We start from the raw sequence: 12,427 nt of genomic DNA, 5'->3' as shown, positions 1-12,427 counted from the left end.
TATTGATCTAAAAGCAGGATATAAATGTGTCAAACAGATAAACAAACAAAGAGCTTTCAAGGATAAGTTGGCAACTAAGCAAGCATCAGTTATTCCCTCCCCATCAACCTGATATAAATCTTAAGACAACCTCACGAGACTTTGGCCGTTCTTTAATTAACATTGGTAACGGGTTCATTCCTGTATTTTTAATTCTGAACATCTGATGCCTGGGTGGCAGAATATTATGACCTGTAATACTTGGAGTTGCCACCCTGCAGTCAAAGCCATGAATATTCTGCCTCTGAAATGAAAGCTTGACATTGCTCATTGTTAGCCTGGCTTCCACAAATGTGTCTTATTTCTTTTTAAGCCAAGTAATAGTTGGCAGCCATTTTTAAGGTATTGTGACTTTGGTGCAGCTCTTGTTAGTTTCAAAACAACACACCAAACTCTTTTGTGAATCACTTGGAGAAAGTCACCATCCCCTCTGTACTTCTTTGCATACAAGACTAATGAACGAGTATCTGGTTCGTGGGGATGGCGGTGGGCCTTGGCTGGTGCTGTAGTTTTTAAGGCCACCTTGCTGGTGCACGGCCAGAAACTACAGAGGCTTCAAGAGTCTGGTGGTTTTACAGAAAGCCAAGGAGGGCTATTGCTTTAATTTTTTCCTTTGTCTTGGCTTAGTCTCTACAATATGCTATGATCCTGCCGGGAAAACCAGATACCTTGCGATCTGCCAGGCGTATGGCGTGGTTCCTATCTCTTATTTTTTACGGCATATGAAAGATTCTGAGCTGGCTCTGATGCATCGTGGCCTTGGCCCTAAGGTAATCGCTGCCAGGTGTCTTTTTCTTTTGGGTCCTGCCACATCGGGGCTTGCTTTGCCCTCTGCAAGTATGAATCCCCTCGCTGCCCCTGGATATTCTCTCAGCCCTCTTCTCCCTCTCCCTTTTTCCATCTGCATCACACGTGGGAATATTATTGTAAGGACCCACCTCACTTTACATCTTAAGAAGACAGAACTCTTGGAATCTCTCTTCCAACAGGCATCTTTATTAAGAGAAAATGATTGCAGGCATTCTAGACAGGATCTGAGGGATCAACCCCTACCATTCAATGTTTTAAGTGTTCCCAAGCAGCCCCCACCCCACAGTTCTTCCGGGCGATGATCACTCATCCTCTCTTTTCCCAGATCCCAGGCGTTGCATTGTTCCACCCCTTTTCCCTCACTCCCGGCAAAAGGGAGACTTCAGAGAGAGAGTAGATGAAAGGCGATAGCCATATTGTTATGGTCAGTTCTCTTGATGAGAATCAACATCCAGTCACTTTGTAGTTTAAATGAAGGAAGTGAGAGTCATAAAACCCCCTTGCTTATCCTCCTCCCCTTTTGTAGTATGACAGAATCCAGGGAGAGTAAGAAATAGGTTTTTTTCAGAATAGGTAGCTAGAAATGAAATATAATTGGATTCTGACAATTATATTTCTTTACAGAGTTATTTGTGGGAATAATCAGGGAGCATTACGGTACCAACATTACACCGTGGCAGAAATATGTAGGTGCAATTAGACTGGCACCTGATGCGTTCCATTAAATTTTACCTTCAAAATTAAAAATGTTCAAGGCGTCTTATGGAGAAAAATTTAAACACATCTAAAGAAAATACAATCATTAGTAGCAAAGCATAAGCAACCAATTTGGTCAGTGTAAAATAGAGAAACAAAATAGACCAAGTGAAATGGCAGAGTGGTTGTCAGAATCCAATTATATTTCATCTCTAGTTATCGACTATGGAAACCCCCATTTCTGCCCTCTCTGGATTCCGTCATACTACGAAGGGGAAGGGGGATGAACAAAGGGGTTTTATGGCTCTCACTTCCTTCATTAAAACTTCAAAGGGACTGAATGTGGATCGCACCAAACGGACTTATAACAATAGGGCCTATCAGCTTTCATCTATTCCTCTCTGAAGTTTCCCTTCCGCCGGCGTGAGGAAAAGGGGGTGGGAATGTAACGCCTGGGATTGTCGCTGGAAGGACGGTGGGGTGGGGTGGGGAGCTGCTTGGGAACACTTAAAACCTTGAACCGTAGGGCTTGGGCTCCAGGTCCTGTCTAGAACGCCTGCAACCATCTTCTCTTAATAAAGATGCCTGTTGGAAGAAATATTCCAAGAGTTCTGTCTTCTTAAGATGCAAAGTGGGGTGGGTCCTTACAGTGGTAAAGAGATCCTGGCCTGGCACTACTAAGATGGCAGAGCAGGCTCAGGGACCAGCCTTCTATCGGAACACTACCCACTAAACTTTTGATGAGGAGAGCCAAAGAGGGGCCCTTTATGAAGGACGTAGAGGAGAAGAGGGTCCCAGTCCTTCATTCGGTCACTTTCGCTTCAGTTTGTGACCATTTGTCTCCAGAGATGATGCTTCTGTGCTTTAAGCGAGATCTGCGGTTCCTGGCAAAACAGCCTCCAGGGCCTTGGCCACCCCAGCTAAATGGGACTTAATGGATTCACAGGCAGCAGGTGCTGCTGGCATATGGTGCAGCCCCCCCACTCCCCCCCAGGGCTCTGCTTGATCTATATGGGAAACAGGAGGCCAGATGGGCTCAGGTGGCAGTAGAGCTTTGCTGCCCACGCTTCCAGGCCACAGATGAGGTGACCTCGTTTTCGTGTTACGGCTGCATGGCTGCTGAAATAATCCACCAGCAGCTGTGGCACAAGTCCCTGGGAGGCGAGCTGGAGCATGTGGTGGGTGAGGCTAAAGGCAAAGCTGCATGGGGCTATCTTGGTCCAGTGCCTCTCCTGTCAGAATCCAGTTATATTTCATCTCTAGTTATCAACTATGGAAAACCCCAGTTCTGCCCTCTCTGGATTCTGTCATACTACGAAGGGGAAGGGGGATGAGCAAAGGGGTTTTATGGCTCTCACTTCCTTCCTTACAACTTCAAAGGGACTGAATGTGGATCTCACCAAGAGGACTGATCGTAACAATAGGGCCCATCAGCTTTCATCTACTCCTCTCTGAAGTTTCCCTTCCGCCGGCCGTGAGGAAAAGGGGGTGGAAATGTAACGCCTGGGATTGTCGCTGGAAGGACGGTGGGGTGGGGCTGCTTGGGAACACTTAAAACCTTGAACCGTAGGGCTTGGGCCCCAGGTCCTGTCTAGAACGCCTGCAACCATCTTCTCTTAATAAAGATGCCAGTTGGAAGAAATATTCCAAGAGTTCTGTCTTCTTAAGATTTCTGCAGAAAAAGAGGTGTTGCTTGGCTGGGGGTCTAAAAAGGCCACTGGCTAATGGCTTTCCAGTTTTGGCAGAGCCACTTGCAAAATTTAAAAAAAGACCATGCCAGCTCCCAGGCAGCAGTTTGCCTCCCCCAGGACCCCAAACCTTGACCCCTGCCGGAGGACTGGGCTAGATCTCAGCACCGCTGCCCTCATAGCTCGTCCCTCCTCTGCCTCTTCTTTTAGGCAGCCAAAGCTCTCGCTCTTTCCCTGACCAGCAACACCTCCATTGTGAAGCTGAACCTGAGCGACAACGGGCTGGATGGAGACGGCGCAGTGGCGATGGCAGAGATGTTAAAGGAGAACTGCTACATTTCAGGTGCCTGGGAGATTCTGAGAATTGCTTCAGGGGGCGAAAAATGGAGAGTCCATGTAATCCATCTGCCTTGAGATGTTTGGGGTTGCCGTTAAACCGTTGTTAGATCCCCTCTAAATAACGTCCAGTTTCTAAAAGCAAAGATTTGCTTTTTCATATAATACAGCAGTAAAGCTCGAAGTGTGTTGTAAACGGTCTTAAGAATGCAGTCCTCTTTTATTAGGGGCGACCCAAGCATCATGAGATTGTGGTTTGTAGATTTCTTTATTTGCTTGACAACATTTATGTGCCGCTCCCAAATAAAGACTCCATGTTTGATGGGTTGAGCTGAGTGTCTTTCTCCAAGGATTCCCCACGGAACCAGTTGTGGCCTTTGACCAGCTTTCATTCCTGGCCAAAGTAGAGATTGAGGAACAAAGACATGTTGGCCTAATGGTTCCGGGGGATTCTGTATGTTGAGCCAGCTGAGAGATCGACCTCCTTCTCTTTCAGAACTTGATTTATCAGAGAATAAAGTCGGAGTGAAAGGGACAGAAGCTCTGTCTACGGTGCTTCAGGAAAATCCAATTCTGGTGTCCTTGAAACTTTCAGGAAATGAATTAAACGACAGGGCAGCCAAATACCTGGCAGACGCTTTAGTGACCAATCAGAAAGTGGAGCACCTTGATCTGAGTCATAACAGGCTCGGAGAGCCAGCAGGTACTGTAAATGTCATAGAAATATTGTATTTGGCTGTCGTGTGGGAAGCTCTGTAGCACCTGTGAGAAAGACACACACCTACACATGCAATTTGCCTATTCATGGCCCTTTGGTTTCTAGAGCACCGCATACCTTTATGCGGAATATGAATTGTTAAATCAAGAACCAGCTGTGGTTTTCATAAGCTAAGAACTAACCATTAGGGTTTACTTTTGTTGGGGGGGAAAGAATTGCTGGATTGTGACTCCTGCCCTCCCTCCCTCCCTCTTTCTTGCCTTGTTACCTGCTGTGGCTTGGAATCTCCTTCTGTGCCTGACCCCACGCGAGGTTTTGACTTCCCACCAGTCCGATCTCTTTCTTCTCCTTATGTTTTGAAGAAGACTTTGTGATTTGATGGAGAGCAGGCGGGGACAAAAAGAAGAGAGAGTATGCAGAAAATAGGGAAGAGCTACCAATGTTGAGGAAGCGAAAAAGAAAATTAAGGTAGGGATTAGAAAGTTGGGCTCACTTAAGTTTCTGCCTGCCCTTTTAAGAGTTTTACCCATTGGTTTACCATAAAAATTGCTTCCTGAAACTAGAATTATTGATCTGTAATCCTAAAATTGTGTAGGAGTAATAAAAAGCAGTATAAAAAGGTTATCGAAATAATTTATTTAGCATATGGCATATCATACGTGGACTAGCAATATAAATTAACAAGTCAAAATAATATGAATATTAGAGAGAGAGAGAAAGAGAGACAAAGCCAGAAATGGGAAGATAAAAAAAAATACACACATATTGCTGAAAAGCATTACAATTGACTCCTGATAACTTTTTCTGAGGAGAGCAGTCCAGAAAAAAGATTAAAAAATCAAGTCAGATCTTTGAGTAGGCTACAGAGACATTGTTTTCTGGGGAAAAAATACAAAGAAGGATTGCTAATATTTTCTTGTAGAGTATATTGTCAACTTATCAGTCTGAGATTTCCAGAGAAAATCTGGCAATTTCTTTCTAGCACTGGCCAGAATTACCCTGAGTTTTATGTGACAGCGAGGTCAGCCAGAAGCTGCAAACTGCTGGGTCAAAGTAAAGATGCCACAAAGGTTGTGTCTCCTCCAAATTGGTTGGAAAACCCACCGAAAACTTTGTCTTAGATCTTCAGTCCGATCTCTGGAAAACTTGAAGTGCCTGAGGAGAACTGGGCTTCCACGACAGCTAGGCCAGGGGTAGGCAACCTTGGCTCTTTTATGACTCGTGGACTTCAACTCCCAGAATTCCTGAGCCAGCATGGCTTAGCTTGGAAACCTCTCCCTTTCCCCTCAGCGTGGCTGGCTCAGGGATTCTGGGAGTTGAAGTCCACGAGTCATAAAAGAGCCAAGGTTGCCTACCCCTGAGCTAGACTGACCTGAGGGAGGAGAATAAGACCCCTCCATGTCATGATGTCAATCCCTTGAAAGCCTCTCTGTGAGCCCCCGGTCTCCTCAAATGGGCGGCATGCAGGGGAACGGCTTTGTGAATGGCGCCAAGCCTGTGGGAGTCATCTGTTTCTGCAACTCTCTGCTGATTCCCATAAGCAGGTGTTCCTCAGAGTTCCTGGCTCTGTGGGAACCACCTCTTCCTACTGCTTGCAGATCCTACTATCCTTCCCTTCTTCCTCTGTGAGCTGATATCTCTGCTGAGGCTAGAAGACTTGCTTGGCGAAACGTCAGCAGAAAAATCCACATTAGGTTGGATAGCAATAGCACTAAGACTTGTATACTGCTTCACAGTGTTTCACAGCCCTCTCTCCAAGCAGTTTACAGGATCAACCTATTGCCTCCAAAAATCTGGGTCCTCATTTTATTGGCCTCAGAAGGATGGAAGGCTGAGTCAACCTTGAGCTGGTGAGAATCAAACTGCAGGCAGTGGGCAGAATTAGCCTGCAATACCGCATTCTAACCACTGCACACTATAGAAGGAAGGAAGGGAGGGAGGGAGGGAGGGAGGGAAGGAAGGAAGGAAGGAAAGGAAAGAAGGAAAGAGCAATAGCAAGAGCACTTAGACTTATATACCACTTCATAGTGCTTTACAGCCCTCTTTAAGCTGTTTAGAGAGTCAGCATTTTGCCCCCAACAATCTGTCTCCTCATTTTACCGACCTCGGAAAGATGGAAGGCTGAGTCAACCTTGAGCCGGTCACGATCGAACTGCTGGTGGTCGGCAGAGTTCGCCTGCCATACTCATTCTGATCACTGCACCACCACGGCTCCTGTACGGGGAGAGGCTGCTACTGTAAAGGTGGGGTGGGATCCAAGGGGGTGTCCTTCTTTTCCAAAGCCTCCCTCAGTTTGACATTTCAGGCCTCTTTCCCATTTCTCGTGTCTCCGTCTCCATTGAACCAGGAGAAGCCCTCGGGATGGCCATGGCAGAAAATGTGGGCTTGAAGCAACTCAACCTCAGCTGGAACAACTTTCGGGGCCAAGGAGCAGCGGCTGTCGCCAAAGGCTTGGGGGTAGGAAAGGGGACTTCGTTCGAGAGGCTTCCTCATGGATAAAGTTATAAAGCATAAGATCTTGTTTCACCCCTCCATCCCCTAAAGGGCAAACAAGTTTGAAATAGTTTGGCCCTGCTTGTTCTAGTGCAGGGCTAGGCAACCTTGGCTCGTTTATGACTCATGGACTTCAACTCCCAGAATTCCTGAGCCAGCCGTGCTGAGGGGAAAGGGAGAGGTTTCCAAGCTGAGCCATGCTGGCTCAGGAATTCTGGGAGTTGAAGTCCACAAGTCATAAAAGAGCCAAGGTTGCCTACCCCTGTTCTAATGTATAGCGCAGGGGTGGGCAACTGCGGCACCTAATGTTTTTTTTTATTATTGTTTTAATGGTTTTTACTGCTTTTATTGTTTTAAAATGTTTTAAAGATTTTAATCATGATATATGTTTCTGAATCCTGAGCCACCCAGTGGCGTTTGCTGAGATGGGTGGCTCTAGAAATCAAATGGACTTCAGCTCCCAGAAACCCCCAGGCAGCTACTGTATGCTGCCGAGGTTGAGAAACACTGACCTCAATAGTGGAAGAGGTAGCCTGTTTGGAAAGAACCTGGAAGCAAATCTTGAGTGGGTGAAGGCCCGGGAACTCTCCGTCAGGGTATGGCTTGTGATTGGAAGCTCTAGGTGGCAAGGGAAAAACTCTTGTGTCAGGACCCACTTCAACGAATCACTCAAGAAAGCAGAACTCATGAAACAGGCATTGTCTCAACTTTTATTAGGGACTAGTGACAGTAGGGAGTGTAAGGCGAGATCTGAAGAAAAGCCCGCGTGAATGATAGAATTAAAGCATCTTGTCTCCTGTGGACTCTCCACCTTGGATCTTCTCCAAGCACTGCTCAATCTGTCTTGTTCCACAGGCAAATATATTCCTTCGAGTCCTTGATCTGTCATACAATGGCTTTGGCAACAGTGGTGCAGCTGCTCTGGGGGCAGCCCTGAAAAGCAACAATGTACTGGAAGAACTCAACATCAGGTAACAAGGCGTGTATGTGTGTGTTTGTGTGTGCATGTGCCTGCACTTCCTGAGTGCTGAGAGCTGTTTCTTAATCATCCTTGGCACAAGCCAGCAAAGTGAATAGTTTCTAGGATCCCCTTTTGCCATCAGGGCAGTTGAGGCTGAGACCATCAAGTGAGCTTCCGGCAAAGGTTGGATTTGAATCAGGAACCTCACCCGCTTTAGGGGGAGAGGAGAAACTGGCAGTCTCTTCTCTCCCATCTTCCCCTCTGCTCAGGCTGCCTTTCCAGAACAGAACAGAACAACAGAGTTGGAAGGAACCTCAGAGGACTTCTATTCCAATCCCCTGCTCAAGCAGGAGACCCTATACCACAGGTCGGCAACCCGCGGCTCCAGAGCCGCATGTGGCTCTTTGAGCCTTCTCCTGCGGCTCCCAGCCTCCTCTGCCATTTGCAGAGAGAGAGACAAAGATAGAGAGAGGCACTTGTGCTTCCCTTCTCTCTCTCTCTCTCTCTCTCTCTCTCTCTCTCTCTCTCTCTCTCTCTCTCTCTCTCTCTCTCTCTCTGTGTGTGTGTGTGTGTGTAAAAAAGAGTGGCCTCACACTGTTCTTGGACAAGCTGACAAGTTTATTGGGCGCGGCTCCTGCCTTTGCTGTGTCTCAGCAGGAAGCAGCAGAAAACAGCAGAAAGCAGCAGCATCTCTCTCTCTCTCTCTCTCTCTCTCTCTCTCTCTCTCACACACACACACACACACACACACACACACACACACACACACACACACACTAAGTGGGGGAAGAGGACTGGCAGACTAAGGGCAGGAAAGAGCCAGTCCAATAAGAATATGTGTCAGCTTCTCGGAGAACAGTGTGAAACCAGCTTGCCAGGTGAGCAGAAGATCGGAGAGAGGGGGGGGGAGAGGGAAGGAGAAAAAGAGAGGGAGGGAGAGAGGGAGGAAGAGAAAGAGAGGGAAAGAGAGAGAGAGAACTCATGCACAGCAACCTCTATTTCTTTTTAATTAAACTCTTCAATCAAGCTCCCCCCCCCCTCATGCGCGTGCATGTTTTGCAGCTCCCGGTGTTTTTTTTTCTCTGGGAAACGGGTCCAGGTGGCTCTTTGAGTGTTTCAGGTTGCCGACCCCTGCGGGCCTATACCATTCCAGACAAGTGGCTGTCCAGCCTCTTCTTAAAAGCCTCCAGGAATGAGCAGCCACAGTTTCTGAAGTTGTGGGTGCTCCAACACTGTCACCCTCAACTATTCTCCCTCTGGCTTAGTGTTTGGGGCACCCAGGGGAAAAAATCGTTTTGATGGGCAACATTTTCCTCGGAAGAGAACGTCTGCTGAAGTTAGTTCCTTTGCTACTTCCCTAATTGGCGTCTTTAGACCTGACCAAGCTCTAAAACGTTTAAATGTATTAACTAAGAGGGAAGATTCGATCTCTTATCATAGTTGGTAGATTAGCTTATTCCCAACAGCAAGCTAGTGTGGGTCAGTGCACAGGCGTGCAGGAAGAGCAAAAGTGGGGGACTTCTGAGTGCCTTTTCTCTTTATTCTCAGTAATAACCGCATCGCCTTGGAAGGAGCCCTCGCGCTTGCTTCGGGCCTGAAAGGAAACAAGAATCTGAGGAGACTCAAGGTGAGGAGCATTTGGGAAGGTGACCCTGAGATCCTAATAGCCCTGCCCGGAGGGTGATCCAGAGGGTGTCTGTTCTTTCCTGTGATCTGCAGATGTCCAGGAACCCCATCCAGAATGAAGGCTGCCTTGGCATCCTCAAAGCCATCCGAGCAAATCCTGGAGCTGCGATGGAGTTTCTGGATTTTTCAGTAGGTGGCTGGTCAAAGAGGGAAAATCGGCTGTGCGAAATGACGATGCAGGACTGTCTAAATCAGGGGTAGTCAACCTTGGCTCTTTTATGACTCGTGGACTTCAACTCCCAGAATTCCTGAGCCAGCTAAGCTGGCTCAGGAATTCTGGGAGTTGAAGTCCACGAGTCATAAAAGAGCCAAGGTTGACTACCCCTGGTCTAAATGGATGGGGAACCGAACACAGTGCATTGTGGCATCTGGCCAGAGTTCCCCAAGGAGGGCAGCGAAGTTGTGAGAGGGACGCCAAGTAAAGGGAAATCCAGGCCAGAAATGCTTGGTGGATGTAATTCTGGCTTCTGCAGTGATCAGGTGACAGCAGGAACAGGAGGATCAAGGGAATAATGAATTTGTGAAGTTGCTGCAACTGCACCGATTAAGGGGAAAGGAGAGGCAGCCACGGCTTGGAAGTAGCTTGCATTTCTTTCCTCCAGAATGCCTCTTCGCCTTCCCAATTTCCTTCTGGTCTCCCATCCGAATATCAACCAGACCTGCCCCTGCTTGGCTTCCAAGCCGAGAAAAGGTTGCAAAGTTAGATTAAGGTTAGGTTAATGCATTAAGGAAGATAAGGCCTATTTACTTTAGAGGTGCTGCATTCCAGACTGGAATACAGCCGTGTGTGTGTGTGTGTGTGTGTGTGTGTGTGTGTGTAATAGAAGGGAAAGGCCATTTCCTCAAGCCTTGAAGATGAGGTTTCCAGCTCAACACAGCACAGCATCAGCAGGGCCTTGGTCTGATCCAAGGAGGGTTATTTTCTGTCCTTCTCAGGAAAAGGGCTCCCTTGTCACTAATGTCCACTGCTGGTCTGTTCCCTGTCTTTGGGTGAACCCGCCTCATCTGGCTGCCTCTCTCTCCTGGCCCGCAGCAGCTTTGCTTTGTGGCTGTTGGTTGGACTGCACGGGAGCACAAGATGGGAGACTTGTTTTAATCTGGCCTGAGACTGTGGCAGCTTCAGCACCGATCTGCTCACTGCCCGGCATTCCTCTTTTTCAGGCGATTGTGGTGAAGAAGGACTTTGTCCGAGCCTGTGAGGCTGTCCAGGCACTTTTCCCGAGCCTTCTGATTCAGCACGATGGAATCACTCGCTTGTTCAGAAGAGAATTTCCAAAGGTGCAGCACATAACTTTGCTTCTCTGGGGAACACGCTTGTCTTTCTGTGGCTGGATGCCCTAAATCAGTGATGGCGAACCTTTTAGAGACCGAGTGCCCAATCTGCAACCCAAAACCCACTTATGCATCGTCAAGTGCCAGGTGGGCATGGCCCATTGGGTGGGTGTGGCCCATTGGGTGGGCGTGGCTGCAGTGGTAACGGCAGACTGGGTGGGACTAAAAAGTTCAATCAATCAATTCCAACTTTGCGAGATCTTTTTTTTTCCTGCAAGAAGTTGAAATTGATTGATTGATTGAACCTTTTTTCTTTATTTTGCACACGGCGGCAGAGGCCTAAAGCGAAAAGGTTTTATAAAACCCAGCTGAAGGCCTAGGACTGGGGCGACGGCGCGCGTGCCCACAGAGAGGGTTCTGAGTGCCACTTGTGGCACGTGTGCCATAGGTTTGCTACCACAGCCCTAAATGCAGGGGGGGGGGGGTCTCCACCCTTGGCAACTTTAAGACTTGACTTCAAACTCCTAGAACTCTATACCGGCTGAGGGATTCTTGGGAGTTGAAGTCCACAGCTTAACGTTGCCAAGTTTGGAGACCCCTGCCCTAGTGTGCTGTTCCTTCCTACTGCTGTCTCAGCTCAGACAGGCCCAGCAGCACATGGGTGTTTCTGTGTGGGTGTGTGTGCCAAGGGGATCAGCGTGATGGAAAATGTGCCGGGTTGTCAAGCCACAAGCATCCCTGTCATGGCTGCCTCTGCTAGGAAAGGAAAAACCCTTCCCTCCATAAGATTAAGAAAAAAAGCTACTTTTATGAGGAAAGAATTAACTGCAGCCACTTCTTTCCTACTCAAAGTTACCTTTTCTCTAAATCTATGGAGCGGAGGGTTTTTCTTTCCTGGGATTTGAGTAGAGGCAGCCTTGACAAGCCCAGTGTCGCACACAAAGCTAAAAGCCGGCAGCACAAGGCCCCACAAGGTCACTTTTGTTATTCTGCCCAAAGCAGGGAGAGCTGCTGAGCAGACTTGGAAGTTTTTGTAGCCCCTGGAATCTGTTGGCTCTCGATGATCCCCTGATTGTGAATACTTGCAGCATCTGGGTTCCCAGTCGTCCAGGGAAACGTTGCAGGGAAAATAATTCAGAAGCCTTGTGAGAGATTTAGCTGACTTCTGTTCCTGCCTCTGAGGAACGTTGGGTGGCTCCAGACGCCCTCTGAAAGGAAGTTCTGCAGTCCACAGTGCTGCAGGGTGCTGCCTCTGCACAGCGGCACTGGGGGTGTCCAGCCAGACCAAAGATGATTTCTTCCACTAGACCAGGGGTAGGCCACCTTGGCTCTTTTAGGACTCGTGGACTTCAACTCCCAGAATTCCTCAGCCATCATGGGGGAACTATGGCCCCCTTCATGACTCGTGGACTTCAACTCCCAGAATTCCTGAGCCAGCGTGGCTCAGCTTGGAAACCTCTCCCTTTCCCCTCAGCATGGCTGGCTCAGGAATTCTGGGAGTTGAAATCCACGAGTCATAAAAGAGCCAAGGTTGCCTACCCCTGGTCTAGACTAACAAAGAGAAGGACTAAGGACGACATGATAGCAGTCTTCCAATATTTGAGGGGCTGCCACGGAGAAGAGGGGATCTTAACTTATTTTCCAAAGCACCAGGCTAAGAAGTAACTGGCAGAGATCCAACTTAGAAATAAGGAGAACTTTCCTGTTAATTAGAACAATTAATCAGTG

General features: G+C 48.0%; 1 protein-coding gene across 1 annotated transcript in view; it reads left to right on the top strand.

The window, feature by feature from the left end:
• Window positions 1–666: 666 nt before the first annotated feature.
• LRRC74B (leucine rich repeat containing 74B) overlaps window positions 667–12,427 on the top strand; it is a gene marked incomplete at its 5' end in the record, with an annotated part of 14,359 nt that continues 2,598 nt past the window's right edge. The window contains 8 exons of the mRNA XM_015827694.1: window positions 667–809; window positions 3,444–3,576; window positions 4,066–4,272; window positions 6,635–6,744; window positions 7,636–7,751; window positions 9,290–9,368; window positions 9,461–9,556; window positions 10,589–10,705. Of these exons, the coding sequence (XP_015683180.1) occupies window positions 667–809; window positions 3,444–3,576; window positions 4,066–4,272; window positions 6,635–6,744; window positions 7,636–7,751; window positions 9,290–9,368; window positions 9,461–9,556; window positions 10,589–10,705 (1,001 nt within the window). The remainder of the gene's footprint in view (window positions 810–3,443; window positions 3,577–4,065; window positions 4,273–6,634; window positions 6,745–7,635; window positions 7,752–9,289; window positions 9,369–9,460; window positions 9,557–10,588; window positions 10,706–12,427) is intronic.

Source organism: Protobothrops mucrosquamatus, unplaced genomic scaffold (assembly GCF_001527695.2).
Source record: "Protobothrops mucrosquamatus isolate PMUCROS unplaced genomic scaffold, P.Mucros_1.0 scaffold3878, whole genome shotgun sequence".
Classification (NCBI taxonomy): domain Eukaryota; kingdom Metazoa; phylum Chordata; class Lepidosauria; order Squamata; family Viperidae; genus Protobothrops; species Protobothrops mucrosquamatus.
Note: the sequence above shows the minus strand (reverse complement) of the source record. Positions and strands in the feature narration are given on the sequence as shown.